This window comes from Ctenopharyngodon idella, chromosome 13, assembly GCF_019924925.1.
Source record: "Ctenopharyngodon idella isolate HZGC_01 chromosome 13, HZGC01, whole genome shotgun sequence".
Taxonomy (NCBI): Eukaryota; Metazoa; Chordata; class Actinopteri; order Cypriniformes; family Xenocyprididae; genus Ctenopharyngodon; species Ctenopharyngodon idella.
In genome coordinates this window covers 25093557-25110075 of record NC_067232.1, presented here as the reverse complement: position 1 = coordinate 25110075, position 16519 = coordinate 25093557, and the positions used below count along the sequence as shown (strand labels likewise).

At 40.7% G+C, this 16519-nt stretch overlaps 1 protein-coding gene across 9 annotated transcripts in view; it reads right to left on the bottom strand.

Moving 5' to 3' along the window:
- klc1b (kinesin light chain 1b) overlaps nt 1-16519 on the bottom strand; it is a 31562-nt gene that overhangs the window by 12377 nt on the left and 2666 nt on the right. For 6 of the 9 annotated variants that reach the window (XR_007933220.1, XR_007933221.1, XR_007933222.1 and 3 more), the window contains exons 2-13: nt 8162-8429; nt 7260-7490; nt 5398-5476; nt 5082-5310; nt 4903-4990; nt 3840-3941; nt 3471-3644; nt 3057-3156; nt 1652-1704; nt 1504-1571; nt 218-326; nt 102-110 (exon numbers count right to left, since the gene is read on the bottom strand). Coding sequence is in view for 6 of the 9 variants with exons in the window: in XM_051917070.1 (XP_051773030.1) it covers nt 102-110; nt 218-326; nt 1504-1571; nt 1652-1704; nt 3057-3156; nt 3471-3644; nt 3840-3941; nt 4903-4990; nt 5082-5310; nt 5398-5476; nt 7260-7490; nt 8162-8410 (1491 nt within the window). In the remaining 3 variants the exon portion in view is untranslated. Of the gene's footprint in view, nt 1-101; nt 111-217; nt 327-1503; nt 1572-1651; nt 1705-3056; nt 3157-3470; nt 3645-3839; nt 3942-4902; nt 4991-5081; nt 5311-5397; nt 5477-7259; nt 7491-8161; nt 8430-12778; nt 12915-16519 lie in introns of those variants that run through there. The other 3 variants (XM_051917074.1, XM_051917076.1, XM_051917072.1) reach the window with 2 other exon arrangements.

The following is a 16519-nucleotide window of genomic DNA, read 5'->3' as shown; positions in this document are numbered from 1 at the left end:
ACTTGAAGCATCATGGGAGAGATAAGCCGCGCTCTAACAGATGATGGTAATCAGTATCATCATCACTAATGAGGTGCAAGAACATCTTCAAAATGACTCACGGAGTTGCTCTGGGATCCACAGAAAAGCAGGAAGGAAAGACGCGAGAGAAAGCACATGAAATGTCATTTACAAACACATCCTGCTGCTCTCAAAGCGAATGAGGTTTGTGTCGCACCTGTTTGCGGGATCTCATGGCGCACTCCTCCAGTGTCTCCGCCGCCTCCATCTTGCCCTGTCTGCGGTACAGAGCGCCCAGATTCCTCAGGGTCGTATTGACCGTCGGACTGCAGACAAAACCACAGTGGTGTCACAATGCAAATCATCCTACAACAGGCTTCACTTCACTGTAGATTATCAGTTCTTATTTTTTGCTTTTGATTGATTCTTCAGGATATTCACTTAATCATCTTCCAGTCTGGTTAAATATACTGTTTTAATAAGCATGTTTACATACGCACGATAACTCCCAAAATTCAGCTTATCGAATTAGCCCGTTGTCCCGTTTTACATGCAAACCTTGCGGCAACGCAAGTAAAACACATTTACAAGACTTTATTAATAAATCCGATTATTTTGACTGAACCACTTCTACTTTGGCTGCATGAGATCAGAACACATTTTTTTTTCATTTCTTGGCTCAAGAAAGAGTCGGAGTTTGCAATACATTTCCTGCTGCCAAATGCTGTCTGGATGTGCTTCAATCCGCAGTGAAGACGCTGTCAAATATCACACATGCACACTTCAATAAGCCACAGAACGCTGGTTAGTGTGTTTACATGCTGGGAGAAATCCAGCTGTGTCCGTCGGTTTATGCTTAAGCCGTTTATGGCTTTACGGTGATATATGAAAAAAGATTAGTGCGTTTACACAAACACACTGTCAGTTTTTTATGATGAACATTCGGGTTAAGAATGTGCATGTAAACACGCTCAGTGTAACACTTCTGTATTAATGTTTCGATGAGTTCAGGGATGTCGCCAGACATTAAAACATCAGTGATGAATCCTAGTCTCAACATGGATCAGTTCCCCTGATCACTCATGTCATGTGTTCGGTGGTTTAGAATCAGAACTAGTAACGCCAGATTCACAAATGAATCGCTATTGACCAAACTGATTTGCAAACAAGGACTTGCGATTCAGTTTGATTCATTTGGACAGTTCACTTATGCACTGAATCATTTCTCATGGGATACTATATAAAACAGAAAACAGAAATAGCACTAGTTGAGGTGGATATTTACCTACAATTCACTGTAAAAAAAATGCTTTCAATGGTTTGTCAGAGATTATTGTGCATGTAGCTTGTGAAAGACAATTTATATCTATTACAGCATCAAAATAAAGGGAAACCCTTTTTTGATGAGAGCCTGATGAAACGCTCCTGGATGTGTCTGCCTGATTTCTGACAACAAAAGCAAAGAAATGCACTCAGATCGAGCTGGTGAAGTGTGTGTTGTACCTGTTGACTTTACAGGCTTTGTACCAGCCTCCGTATTCTCCGTATGGCGTGTTGTCTCTGTGCTTCCCCTGAACATCACAGACACACAGTATAAGTGACAGCAGGCCAACACCAACACAAACACCTGTCATGTTTCACACACACACACCTTGCTCATCTCCTCTCTCTCCTCCGCGTGCATCCAGATGGGCTTGTTTTCAGCTGCAAACAGACACACAGGTGACATCGTTATCCATGATTACCCATGATAGTTACCCTCTCTCTAATTAAAGCCACTGAAGCTCAGTATTAAGCCCTGGGTATACTTCCGTTTTTTTATGCGTACGCACACAGTCGAATGCACAGCCTTGCAAAGTATACTTCATTTGACTCGTGCGTGTACACAGGCATTCGACGCATGCATAGTTTTGAGCAATCTCTTGCCACGAGTTACAACCCATGTAAATATCTTTGTATTCTTTCATGCTAGAGTTGTACAAATGAGGGTACTTTCTAACCTCTTCACACAATCTGTCGTCTATATAGACCTCCACTGTCACTGTAGCTTGCATGTGTTCCGGTCTGGAGTGCGTTTCCTGAAAGCATCGTTAGTCAGCTATGGTCGTATGTCCCATTGAACTCTATTGGTAACGATGGAACTTGCGAACATAGTTCGCTTTGGGAAACGCACCCCTGTTCTGTTTATGTAGTTTTTCTTTGACTACCTTGTGAATAGACGCTCCCAGGGCACGGCTGCCACCTTGTGGATAAACTAATTATTGCAAGAAAAAATTTAATGCACATGTGCAACCTGCACATACAAAGTATGCGCGGTAACAAAAATCCTTTGATGATGAAATTTGCGTCACACACACTGTACGCTGACCCTCGCGTACGTGTAAAAAGTGAAGTATACTTTGGGCTTCAGTGTCTCTCAAGTCTGATAAGAGCAAGAATGAAGTGAGTTTAAGGAGACAAAACACTCACTGACTCTTTTATCGACTACGTTTACATGCACATCAGACAGTTCAAAGCCTATAATCTGAATATGATGTTTATATGTGCACATGCATGGGAATATTCTTGTATTCAAGTCTGCTGATCTACATATGCACGTTTCTTTTCCTGTTGTAATTTCCCTGGTGTGGGTTATACAGTATGTGCTCAGTTATTAGTTTATGACCTTTTCACAATCATTTATTTAAATCTCAAGCACTTCTCACCTTCAAAAATGCCCGACAACACCAGCACAAAATAAAATGGGTCGGGCAATCATAATATTCATTAATGTCAATTTCTGTTAATAATTCTAAAAAATAAGCAGTCCTGTTGGTGTTTACAACATATTATTCACTAATATTCAAGGGTTGGAATCAGGATTGGGGGAATCATTGTTTTAAACCAAATCAGGCAATCGAACTGCAGTGTTTCCATTAATCGAAATATTGCCAAACTCAGATTAACATCAGAACATTGATGTGCATGTAAATATAGCCATGTTCCTGCCATGTGTTTTCTACAGCAGTGTTAAATCAGTGTGAAAACACACATCTCTGAGTAACACTGAGTCTCACCATCCACCGATCCAAACTCCTTCTCGTGAGCGCGGGTCAGAATCTCTTTGTACAGAACCTCGGCTTCTTTGTATTTGCCCTGTTTGAGAAAGCAGGACGCCTGCGGAGAGACAAGAAACATTCGCTGCTGTAGAAGGTCATTCAATAGAGACTGTGAGCATGAGACGGCTGCACAGGTACACGAGGACAAACGCCTCAGTGTGCGTGTGGGTGGATAAAAACAGTGATATGAAAAGACACGGCCTTGATTCCAGAGACTAGATTATTAAACATACAGAAAGATGAGCGTCACTTCATCTCCACACAAACTGACATCTGTTGCAGCTCTGCTCAGATTTGCATGAGGGCAAAACGCAAATATCAAGTGTGTGTTTAATAATGTCTACAGTTAGAACTGCAGTTTGAAAGACTCACCAGGTTGTTCTTGGTTTTGGCCACGTTGGGGTCGTCTGGACCGAGCCGGCACTCGTAGATCTCCAGAGCTCTGCAGTAATAATACTCCACCTCTTCATACTTGCCCTGATTCTGACACAACAGCGCCAGATTATTCAGCTGCTTCGCCACGTCAGGATGATCCTTCCCCAACACCTGACAGACAGACAGACAGTTAGACAGATAGACAAAGAGATAGACAGTCAGGTCACTGATGTAATTTTGTGCTCTAATCCCGGGGTTTTTAGTCTTTTTGACGCCATGGACCCCCAAATATGATCTTCCTCTTGTAAGGGCCCCCATCCTAACTGATGAGTGGATGAATGTTGAGGTGTTGTGATGTTCACTGACCTTCTCTCGTATCTCAAGGGCTCGTTTACACAGCGGCTCAGCCTCTTTGTACTTGCCTCTCTTCCCGTACAGCACAGCCAGATTATTGAGAGTGGCTGCAACCTGAAACACAAGCACAAAAGATCAACACCTGACCACACACATATACATTCATTCTTCATCACCTCTAACATTTCAACACAGTATTTGAAGTATGTATGTATCTGTATGTGTATATATGCCAGGTATGGGCAACTTTGGTCCTTCTAGTAATCGAATAATCCTGAAGATGTTGATTAGCTTGTTCAGGTGTATTTGATTAGGATTGGAGCAAAACTCTGCAGGACAGCGGCCCTCCAAGACCAAAGTTGCCCATCCCTGATATATGCAATAAAATAATTATTAAAGGGGACCTATTATGCCCATTTTGCTTTTGGGCTCTACTAGAACAGGTTTTCATGCTTGAATGTTCATTATTTTCCTCATATTCTCCATTGTTGCAGCTCCTCTCTTCCTAGTCTGTCAGTAACGTTCTGTTTAGTTCCTGGCTCTATGAAGCCCCTCCTTCTAAAAAGCACACTGTGCTCTGATTGGTTGGCTGGAGCAGTGTGTTGTGATTGGTCAAGCGCTTCGAGCATGTTTGAGAAATGTCCCGCCCCTTACCTTAACCGTCAGTTTCAACACACTACTAACTAACTCAACCAGGCCCCGCCCCTTTATTCTGCCTATGCCTTGGGCAGGAATTATTTTAATGAGAAATATTGTGACGTGTTCGTTCCTGGAAGAAAACTCAAGACTACAGTGAAGTTTAGAAACAGTCCCCACTGATATAGAGAATAACTCCCACTTGAGGGACTTTGGAAACCTTTTTCATGCTCAAACAGCAAAATTATACACTAAATAAATGATGAACATGGAGAAAAGCATCATAGGTCATCTTTAAATTAACTATTTAAAACAGTTATGCTGTATTGTATAAAGTGTTATATAAATAATCACTTATTTAATTAAAATCTCCTGCTATATTTTTAATGTTATTAGGACGAGAGTCTGAATCTGATAAGACGGGCATGATGTCACTTACTGCAGGATGGTCTTTCCCAAGTGTTTTCTCTCTGATGGAGAGAGCATCGTTCAGCAGGTGAGCAGCCTCTTTATATTTATTCTGATCCCTGAGACAGACAGACAGACAGCACATGACGATGATGTTATCAGGTACAGTTCTTTACTGTGGTGAAATGGCTGCAAAACACGTTGTCTCACCTGTACACCAGTGCCAGGATGTTGAGCATGGTGGCCACATCGGGGTGGTCGTGTCCGGAGGTTTTCTCCAGGTCCTCCAGAGCCTGTTTGCAGAGTGGTACCGCCACCTCGTACCGGCCCTGAGACGCGTACTGGATCACCAGGTTGTGGAGGGTTCGGAGGCGAGCCGGGATTTCGTATCCGCCCTGCTGTGCGGCTGCTACGGCGGCGCTGTTGTGCTGGTGCTGCACTGTAGAGGTCAAAGGTCAGAGGAGGGTTAATGCAACGGGACAGACAAGCACTCGTATGTGAGGGTGCGGGAATGATGTTCACATACTTCCTTGAGTGTGCTCCTCCTCATCGTTGGGAAAAAGATCATCCAGAGAGTCCTTGGGCGGCTCACCATCTTTCTCCTCCTGGACAGACATGCAAATAAAAATGTAATTGTTCCTTTTTGTTAGTTCATAGTTTATTAAAGTCACGAATTGAGAAATCAACTTTTCCTTGAGATTTTAATATTTAAGAGGTCATCATACTATAAGAATACCCTGTAAAATTCAGTGAACTGAAAACGTCCTTGTTAGTCCTATAAAAGCTTTTATTGACACCAGGCCCACCGAACGACTCATCCAGGAATGTGCCTATCATAGATAGATAAAACACCGCCTCCGCAGAAGAAATCAATGCCTACCTCATCATTGCAACGTTAGCCCCGCCCACTAGCGTGTTAGTGAGATGAGGAGAAGAGAAGAGCGATACAGGACAAAAATAACATTACCTTTCAAAGGATCCTAATGCTAGGAATATGGTTATTTATTTTAACACTGAATGTCTCAGTTGAGCTTTATTTATTTGTATTCAGTACATTTCACTGTGGATTCTTTGGTAAATCAGTCACATTTCAGCGCAGGCTTTGCAAACAGACTTTTACGATATGGACTCGACAGTAATGCAACAACATGCAAGTAACTGTGTTAATTCTAATGCCTGATCTGATATGAAATGATTCATGTACAGTCAGATGTTCTTTGTCTATTTGTCAGTAAATCAAACCAGTGACTAAACGGTCAACTTCACGTTGTTTCTCTTAGTAGGATGAAAAGGATCTGTTATTTAAATGGTGATTAAATTATATATAGAAAGCGATCAAAGAACGCTCCCTTTACAATCGCTGGAGCTGTCAATCAAACATTGCGAGTTTTATCAGTGACTGAGTTCTGGACTCGCGCCAAAACTCCCGTTTTATTCAACAAATCTCTTAGTTACATTGTGTTTGAACTGTTAGTTATGATGAAAGCATTTGTTAGTGTGCAGAAACTGAGTTACGATGACGAGATCACTGCTTTCATGTGCTCAACAACATGTCTGTGATCGGCTACAATGTTCATCACTGTAACCTTTCATGCCACAATCTAAATAATGCCATAGATCTAAATCTAATGCAGCACTTTTCACAATTAGTTAACCTTGAGAGCTGTAATAGTAAAAACGTGCTAAAAGCTTTCGAGAGAGTAATACTCTTCTATTGAAAAGATGCTAGCCAATCACAGCAGTGGGCGTTTACACCGAAGTCTCACAGCAGACACGCCCCTTAAAACAGAGCGTTCAAATAAGACGGCTAAAATCAGGGTAGGAAAAACGCCTTTTATGTCTAAATTATGACAATTTTTGATGTAAAAAGCATACTACCATTATAAGTGCACCCCAGGAAACATTATAAAACAACGCCGTTCATGACCCCTGTAACTAATATTAACAAATGCAACTTTTGATCTTTAAAGTAAATGTTGAAATTACCAGTAACTAAGATTAATAAGTGCTGTAGAAGTATTGTTCAGCATGTCTATTAAATACGACACTGGTTACAGTGGCTTTCCTCTTGCAGCGATTTTTTCCCTCTGTTATCTGGTACAGGAGCCAGTTCTCTGTTCTGAAAGGCTCTTTCTCGTCTTTCTCATCTTGGCAGCATTTTAAAAGGTTCCCAGCATGAGAATGCAGATCTCAGGGGTTTTTGCTGAGCTCAGACACTCACGAAGCCAAAGATCAGTGTGCACAAAACACATGATTTGAGGAATCATTCGCACAAACGCTGTACTCACACATTCAACTTTAATACTGATAGTGCTACACATTTCAGTACATCACTCGTGATGATCATGATTAATCTGCAGAGTGATTAAACACGCATCATAATCTTACCGAAGGCGACACGTCTTCGTCGTACTTCTTGAGCTGGTTCATGAACTCCAGGTGTTTCTTCTCCTCCTCCAGCTGTGCCACGCTCTGCTCGCTCTTCTGCAGCTTCTGCTGTGTGTTGGCCAGCTCGTCCCGAAGCCACTGGTTTTCCTGACAGAGTCGGCGCACCTGAGCGCGCAGCTTCTGCTTCTCCGACTCCACCGCGTTCAGATGGTTAGACAGAGCCATCATAACCTAGACACCAAGACACAGTCACATGATCACAAGTTCCTCCTTCTGTCTTTAGTTTTAGCCACAGTAAGCACTGTGACACACATTTGTTCCATCTCTGAAGTCAATATGAAACAGCATTCAGTTCATGTGACTGACATAATCTGACAAAGTCGCTTTAAAGCAGAAAATGAACCTGTAATTCTAATTATAAGCAACACTGATACTGTTTTTCATGTTTAATACTGTAAAGCTAAAGAATAATAATAATATGAATCTTTATTGTCATTGTATGCATACAGTAGTACACAACAACAAAATGAAATTAGCAACTCTAGTAAGTAATAAATAACTAATAAAATAAAATAACAATAACAACAGACAGAATTGATTAAACAATTTATTAAACAGTAATCCTGCTGCAAAGCTCTGTTTAAAGTGCTGTATAAATAAATGTCATGTGACATGCTGATTTTTAGAGCTGGTGCAAACATATCCACATCGCTATGATCAGATGCTTTCTGAACTGCTGTTTCCTAATTTTTGTATGTTTATTTTGTTATTGAGAGGAAAGCACACAGCACATATTTACAGTGAAGAACGTGAGTATGTTGGGGCCTTAGGAATGAGTAAATGAAATGCGGGAGAGGGCGATAGTTGAACACGGATCATGACCTCTGACCCTGGTGCCTCACCTGAGCCTCGCCCAGCCCCAGCTCAATCATCTCCACAGACTTCCGGAGCAGGTTGGACTTCTCGTGCACCACATTGGCCTCCTCGTCCTTCTTCAGGCACTTGATGGTCTCCAGGAGGCTGTGCAGGATGGAGTTGTGCTCGTTCTTCAGAGCCTCCAGCCCCTGGATCACCAGCTTGGTGTTGGAGATGATCTCCTCCTGCGATAACTTCTCCAGCTTCTCATCACGAGGGTACACCATCGTGGACATGATCTAGCAGAGGAGCGGCCTGAAAAGACAGAGACGATGATGATAAAGGTTAGTGGAAGTGATGCACCGAAATCAATGTCCACTGAAACTGAAATTCTACAGCGATCTGTCATGACACATTAAAGAGCATCAAAACCAATTAATTATTTGAATTTTGTTATAAAACTGATGAAATATGACAGCTCGTATCAAACAAAACACAAAGCTTATTGTGATTGTTGGATGGCAGGCGCTTTAAATGTTAAGTGAAGTTTTGTTCATCAACAGAAAACATACACTCTTAAAAACAAAGGTTCATCCATGGAAGCACTAAAGGTTCATTATAGTGGAAAAAGTTTCTTTAGATTAGTAAAATGTTCTTCACACTAAGAAAAAATGGTTTATTTAAGAACTGACCACTGAAAAGTTCTTTGGGGAACCAAAAATGTTTTTTTCAGGAAACCCCCTTTTGAAACTTTATTTTTGAGAGTGTAAACTAAGAGATTCATTAAGTATGTTTTTATTTATAAAGCATATTTAAATTCAGCTTACACTGACCAAAGTGCTATACAAAAACAATTATAAAAACACAAAAATAAAAAAAAGGAAAACAGCTACTCAACACCAAGTTAATAGGCTGGGAAGGCCAATGAATAAAAATGTGTCTTAAAGGCACAATATGTAATTTTTCGCCACTAGAGGTCGCTCATTTAAAACAAAGGCATGGCTCGATGACGCCTTGATTTCATGGAATCATGGGAGGTGTTGTCTTCATGTCTACAGCCAGTGGAAAAGAATCCGGCGAGACTCGGGCAGAAATCATATTCATGGATGAGCTAATGTATTAAAGAATTATTAACATTACTGTAGTAACGAGGCCGCTGGAGCAATTGCTAATTAAAGACGAGCGTGACACGCGGCTCGAGAGCAGTGGAGCTTTTATTATGCCGCAGACGAGCGTTTCCGCTTCTTCTGGTCATGCGTATGTGAGGTAACACAGTGCTGTTTTATCATATTAGATACATTTGTGTGTTGAAAGTTGTTATAGTGCTACTCTGTGTGTTCCCTCAGTAAACTAGATCGATATTAGGCATGGCATCTACAAAATAAAACCAGAAATCGTGGGTAACGTGGGTATGATGTCATTGATAGGCGACGCATTGACACGGCCCGTGTCCGAGTCAAAATTGCTTATTTCTCTGGATTTAAACATTCTTGGAAACATTTGGGATAATGTAAGTACACAAGACAACAAAATATATAACACAGTTCTAGTGGTTTTTGGATATTTTAATCCAAAAATCTTACATATTGTGCCTTTAAGTCTAGACTTAAAAACATTAATCGAAAGAGCACTTTTAATGTCAAGTGGAAGCTGGTTCCACAAACAAAAATGAAGATCGATTACAATCGAGAGACCAATATTGTTGATCCAGCTGACATGTTTACTTGAAGTTTATCCATGTTGTGTGCATGAAATAAACACTGACACAGTCAAAACGCACCACCGAAGAAACACTAAAGCAGTAACTGTCACCGTTTTTGTCAATAATTTCGCCCCTCCAAAACATCTCATTTCATTTTCAGCTGAGTATTTTCAGATGCTGAAATTTTGGTCATCACTAGTCAGTGTAGATCAGCTCAATAGGAATTAGAGGGTTTGAGAGTTACTGGATGAGCTCATGTGATATTTAGAGGTCGAAAAGGCACTTGTTCAGCTTTGAGGCGACATCAAACAATCGAATCGAGCTTCAGATGAACTCGAGCCACAAATTAAATACAGCAAAAGGCCTGCGGCACAGAAACAGCTGTAATTTTCCTAGATAACATCCTTATTCTCCATGCAGTGGAGCACGTCCTCCGCTGCTCCTGCAGACACGCACTCGTCACAGAAATAAACCCTCAGCAGAACACAAGCATAGACAGATGGGTGACACTGTGGTTCAGATGCATTAACTAGCGTATGACACACGTCACATCATGAGCGTCTGCTGCATGACCAATCCATAATGACTGACCAAGACTAACCGCTTCAATGCCTGATACACATTTGATTTATCATTAGTGGAGAGAGACAGGAAATGATGCGGAGAAGAGGGCGGGAGAAACGCTGCTGGACTGAATGACTGACCGCAGGTGAGTTGAATTTTTTCAGTTAATTTCATCATCCTAAAAATAACAAGACAGATTTGAGTTGATTATTTGACCGAGAAATGAGCTCAAACGATCATCTCCTAATGGAGAAGGTGTAATGTTGGAGATGTGCTGGTCAGTTTGTGTCTTTATAAGGCTGATTTACTGTCTGTCAGATGCTTTAAAGTTTCAATAGAGACACCAGTGAATCTCACAGATTGACAGGTCTGATTCCTGCAGACACACAGAGGAAGCATCAGACCAGCGTTACTGAACACATTATACAGTCTGTTTTATATTTAAAGGGGACCTATAATGCCCCTTTTACAAGATGTAATATAAGTCTCTGGTGTCCCCAGAATGTGTCTGTGAAGCTTCAGCTCAAAATACCCCACAGATAATTTATTATAGCTTGTCAAATTTGCCCCTATTTTGGTGTGAGCAAAAACACGCCATTTTTGTGTGTGTCCCTTTAAATGCAAATGAGCTGCTGCTCCCGGCCCCCTTTCCAAAAGAGGGCGTAGCTTTAACAGCTCATGCTTCGGTTGCTCAACAACAACAAAGCTGGAGAATCTCACGCAGCCAAAATGAGGATTGTCAGTAACGGTGTTCAGCCTTACATTGTTCAAACCGGAGTCGACACTGATGGAGAGACTCAGGAAGAAGTTACAACTTTTAGAATGAAACTGGACGTTTCTGAATGGTTAGTGGATAAATTTATGTAGTTGCTGTGGAGTTGATTCAGCTCATCGACTAGCATGTGCCGTCATGATAATCTTTTCTGCAAATCCAGCGTTGAATCGACCCTCGTTTGTGAAGCAGTTCCCTCGCCCCCTTTGTTGCATGTCATCGGGGGCAGGGTTTATGTAAATTTTGGGGTTTGTGATGTCCCCAAGCCAGGAAGAAGCTTGTTGTAGTCCCTACCAGCCATTTGTTGTAGTCCTTAAACAGCGATTTCTGTAAAAGAAAATATCTCCCTTTGCATTGAACTTTAAGCGTCGTAACTTTGCAGATGTTGTTTATGATCAAACAGCAACATTACACACTAACTAAAGTTAAAAAAGTGAAATCACAATCAACCACCCCTTTAATTAAAAAACATCTGTCCTGTTTGAGGAGATACTCACAGAAACCCAAAGACACTCAGTCAAAAACCTTAATGATTGTGTAATCATCGTTATCATGATGAACGACAGGAAGACGGACTGAGATGTTGACTTCAGTCTCTTATCAGATACAGTCACCATCGCACTGATGTTTCCTCAAAGAACAACATGACGAGCCAATCAGGAGGAAGCAACATCAAAGTCAACAGAGCCAATGAGAGCCACAGATGAACAGGACACACTTAAAGGGTTAGTTCACCCAAATATGAAATTTCTGTCATTAATTACTCACCCTCATGTCGTTCCACACCCGTAAGACCTTCCTTCATCTTCAGAACACAAATGAAGATATTTGTAATGAAATCTAAGAGGTTTTTTTATCTTCCATAGAAAGCAATGTAATTACTGTCATTCCAGGTCCAGAAAAGTACTAAAGACATCGTTGAAATAGTCAACGTGACTACAGTGGTTCAACCTTACAAAGTAAACAGCGTAGGACAATGACAGGGGAGAGAAATTTGTTGAATAAAGTCATTATTTTTGGTTTGTTTTTGCGCACAAAAACTATTCTCGTCACTTTAATAAACATTAAGGTTAAACCACTGCAGTCACGTTGACTATTTTAATCAATGTCTTTAATACCTTTCTGGACCTTAAAAGGTGCAATGACGTTGCTGCCTATTCAGAAACCCTTGGATTTCATCATAAATATCTTAATTTGTGTTCTGAAGATGAACGAAGGTCTTACGGGTTTGGACCAACATGAGGGTGAGTAATTAATGACAGACATTTCATTTTTGGGTGAACTAACCCTTAAGCACTACAGGACTAAAACAGGGTGAGAGATATGACGACGAAACGTCCAGGGCTGATTTGACATTTCTCTGGATGTCAGTCAAAAAGCCTGATGAATTCATTTCACACAGACACAATGACAGATTCCCGTCCCGCACACGGACACACACACGTGTCCCTGAGGAAACAAAGAGCAAAACAAAAGACACACTGACATTGAACTGAACCACAGACGCCAACACACACAGAACGCACTGACTGAAAACCAATGCAAACGACAGATGACTGCAGGAAGAAAAAACATCATATAACACACACCGGACCCATCATGAGTGTGTGAGTGTGTTGATCTCACCGTCAGCACCAATGATGATGAAACGACTCCAGCCTCAGCGACACACAGGAAACAAAACACGCGACTGAAACGAGCGACGGCCGACACCCATCCGAACACTGCCGAGAGAGAGACAGTGTGTGTGTGTGTGTGTGTGTGAGAGAGCATCATCAGCCCCGCCCTCACAGAGACAGACAGACGGGAGGGGGAGGATGTAGCTGAAACACACACACACCGACAGTGAAGAGCATCACACACACACACGTCAGCAGCACACGCAGTGATAACGGCTGTCACATGACCCCAAGCAACCTGCAGGACACGACGGTGCTCATCTACACCTGGAGAAACTCATCTGAGACAACAGTGTGTCTCACTACAAACATTCCCATTTTGAACCTTTATTTTTAGGAGTGTAGCTGTGAGAGACAGCAGAAAATCTTGTGCTCACTGAGCATTTCTATCATTTTTTGCATCTAAATAAATGTATTTGAGAAGCAAAATGGCAAAAAATATTCAAGAAAAGATTCTTTTATGTTTTTAACTTGTTTATAATTTACAAATATGAAAGAATTTGTGCAGCGAGACGAAACACAATCACTGGAAACAGTCTGAATATCACATGCGTTGCTGCTTCTCTTGTTTGAAGGATTTTCAGATATTTGTGCTACAAAATAAGACAAGATTCTCTTAAAACTTAAACTTTTGATTAAAATGATAATCTCTGTCGTGAAGCACGTCAGATGTGAACTGCAGGCGGCCAGAGCTGAATGTATTTTTGCTGACTGACTACACAGTGCTAATGATTCAGAGCGGATCAATAATTACATGTTATCTTTACACAGAGACTTGAGCGCAGCAGAGCAGAACCGGAGGAAAAACCCCACAGATTGGATCAGATGTGCGACTCATGACTATTTTAAAAATGCCTCATCCATTAATCACAAACGGCTATGGTCGATAACCCGCACTGAGAAAAGTCTAACAGTGATTTACACCTAAATAATATTACTGGCTAGTCTGAATTCAGATACTAGATGCCAGATCAGAACCACAGATTCACATCAGGAATAAAGCACACAAAACACAATTGCCGCAGTGACCTCTGACCCCACCCACCCCCCCGCAGGTCATCAGTCATTCGCTCCCCTCCTCCATCCTTCATTTGCATCAGGGTTGCCAAGTCTGCATTTCTCCCGGAGAATTAAACTGTTGCTGTGGGGGCTTTTTCCCCGTGGGTTAAAGGTATTTTATATTAGACCAATAATAAAAGGAGGGGTTTTACAAGGGAGGTGCTCTGGTAGTGAGCCTGAAAACAGACTGTGTTTATGATTACTTCTACATAGTGATTTGATTTTCAAGCTGACATTGTGTATAACTGTGGCTGTACAATATGTATTTTAGATACGGCAGGAATTTTTACATTTGGGCTAGGGTCATTGGGTAGTTTTGTGCTCTTTTTGATGGGCTAGTTTTATTTTACAGACCTGGCAACCATGATTTGCATCATCATCACCACCATCATTATCATCATCATTATCACCATCATCACCACCACAATCATCGCCATCACCATTATCACCATCATCACCACACACATCACAATCATCACAATTATCACAATCATCACCACCATCACCATCACCACAATCATCACCACCATAACCACAATTATCACCATCATCACCAAAATCATCATCATCATCACCACCACAATTATCACCATCATCACCACACTCATCACAATCATCACAATCATCACCACCATAACCACAATTATCACCATCATCACCAAAATCATCATCATCATCACCACCACAATTATCACCATCATCACCACAATCATCATCATCAACACAATTATCACCATCATCACCACAATTATCACAATCATCACCACCATAACCACAATTATCACCATCATCACCAAAATCATCATCATCATCACCACCACAATCATCACAATCATCACCACCATAACCACAATTATCACCATCATCACCACAATCATCATCATCAACACAATTATCACCATCATCACCACAATTATCACAATCATCACCACAATTATCACCATACTCATCACAATCATCACACCATCATCATCACCATAATCATTACCACCATAACCACAATCATCATCACCACCACAATAATCACCATCATGACCACCATTATCACCATCATCACCACAACCATCACCACAACCATCGCCATCATCATCGCCATCATCATCACCATCATCATCACCATCGTCACCACAATCATCACCATCATCATCATCATCATCATCACCATCATCACCACAATCATCATCATCATCATCAGCTTCCCGAAACACACACAGCCCTTCATACATGGAAACACACCATCACAGTCCTATAGTTTCTTTTTTTCCTTTTTTCTTTTTTTTTTTTTTTTTTGCTGGAAATAAGGTTAATACCAAAACTTTACCAATAAAAGTGAAATGTCCCAGTGAATGAATGAATCATATTAATTATGATTCATTAAAGTAAAATCACAATTAATGAAGAATCTTTAAATAAAAACAAAAAATATTTCTAAAAACTGTCAAAATAAAATGCTTACTAAAATATGATTTTTTTTTAAAAAATGTAAAAAAAAAAAAAATACATTCAAAATAAAAGCAGTGAAAATAAAGCTTACTAAAAATACATTTTTTAAAAATTTAAAAATAAATAATTTAAAATGAAAACTGTCAAAATAAATGTTTTTTAAGTTAATTTAAATGCAAATAAAAATAAAACACTTGCTAAAAAAAAGATTAAATACTGTATGTTCACCTGCATGTCATGGACTGACATCAGAGAACTGTGAATGTGTTGTTAAATTATTACAATATTAACTTTAAATCTAAGGTGGACTTCAAGACAATATCTAAGCTCAAAGGGGTTCGGCTGAGAAACACATCTGTGAATGGCTGATCTACAGCATGTGTTTGGTGTGTGTTACACTACAGGAAAGTACAGGTTAAAGCTCATTTGAGTCTATAAACTCACACAGGAAGGTCTATAATGAGAGAGAACGCTCTGAATCACCTACATTCAAGATAATGAGTTTCAAACTGGGACGATCTGGGATTTTCTTCTGGTTTATGATGAAGCTGAACTGATGTAGGCCTGTTTAAAACACTGATTCTGATCAATAACATCCGGCACAAGCTTTAATGCTTTATGAAACCCTTGAGCGCTCGGCCTGTCTGGACAAGCAGACGTGAATCGGTTTGATCCTCAATGTGTTTCATTCATTCAGCTGTGTGTCAACATCAGGGCAAGGGAAGAATCAGAAGCCACTGTGATCTCGTGCCGTCACGCCTCGTATCTAGAACATTATACTGCAGAAAACACTGAGAAACTCTTTCTGTTGACATGAACATGCTGCTGCCTCGATCAGATCCTCAGAAATACACCTTGAGCACATCTACTCGTGCCATATATATTCCCTTTAATGATGTGATATCACACCTGGAATATATACAGATGCAGTGACATGAATTCCTGGCAGTCAGTTTACAGTAAATCATAGAAGCACATTGTGAAGAACACGCACAAAAACTGGCACGACGGGTCGGGCGAGTATCAGACACACAACAGAAACAATATACACTGTATCCAGTCACTATTACCATGACAGACTAGTACAGTGATTCTAACCAGGGCTAACCGTGTAACCGACCCAATATTAAAGCGGAGGAGTTTTGCTTTGGTAAACCTAGAAAACACAAATTATGAGCCAATCGAA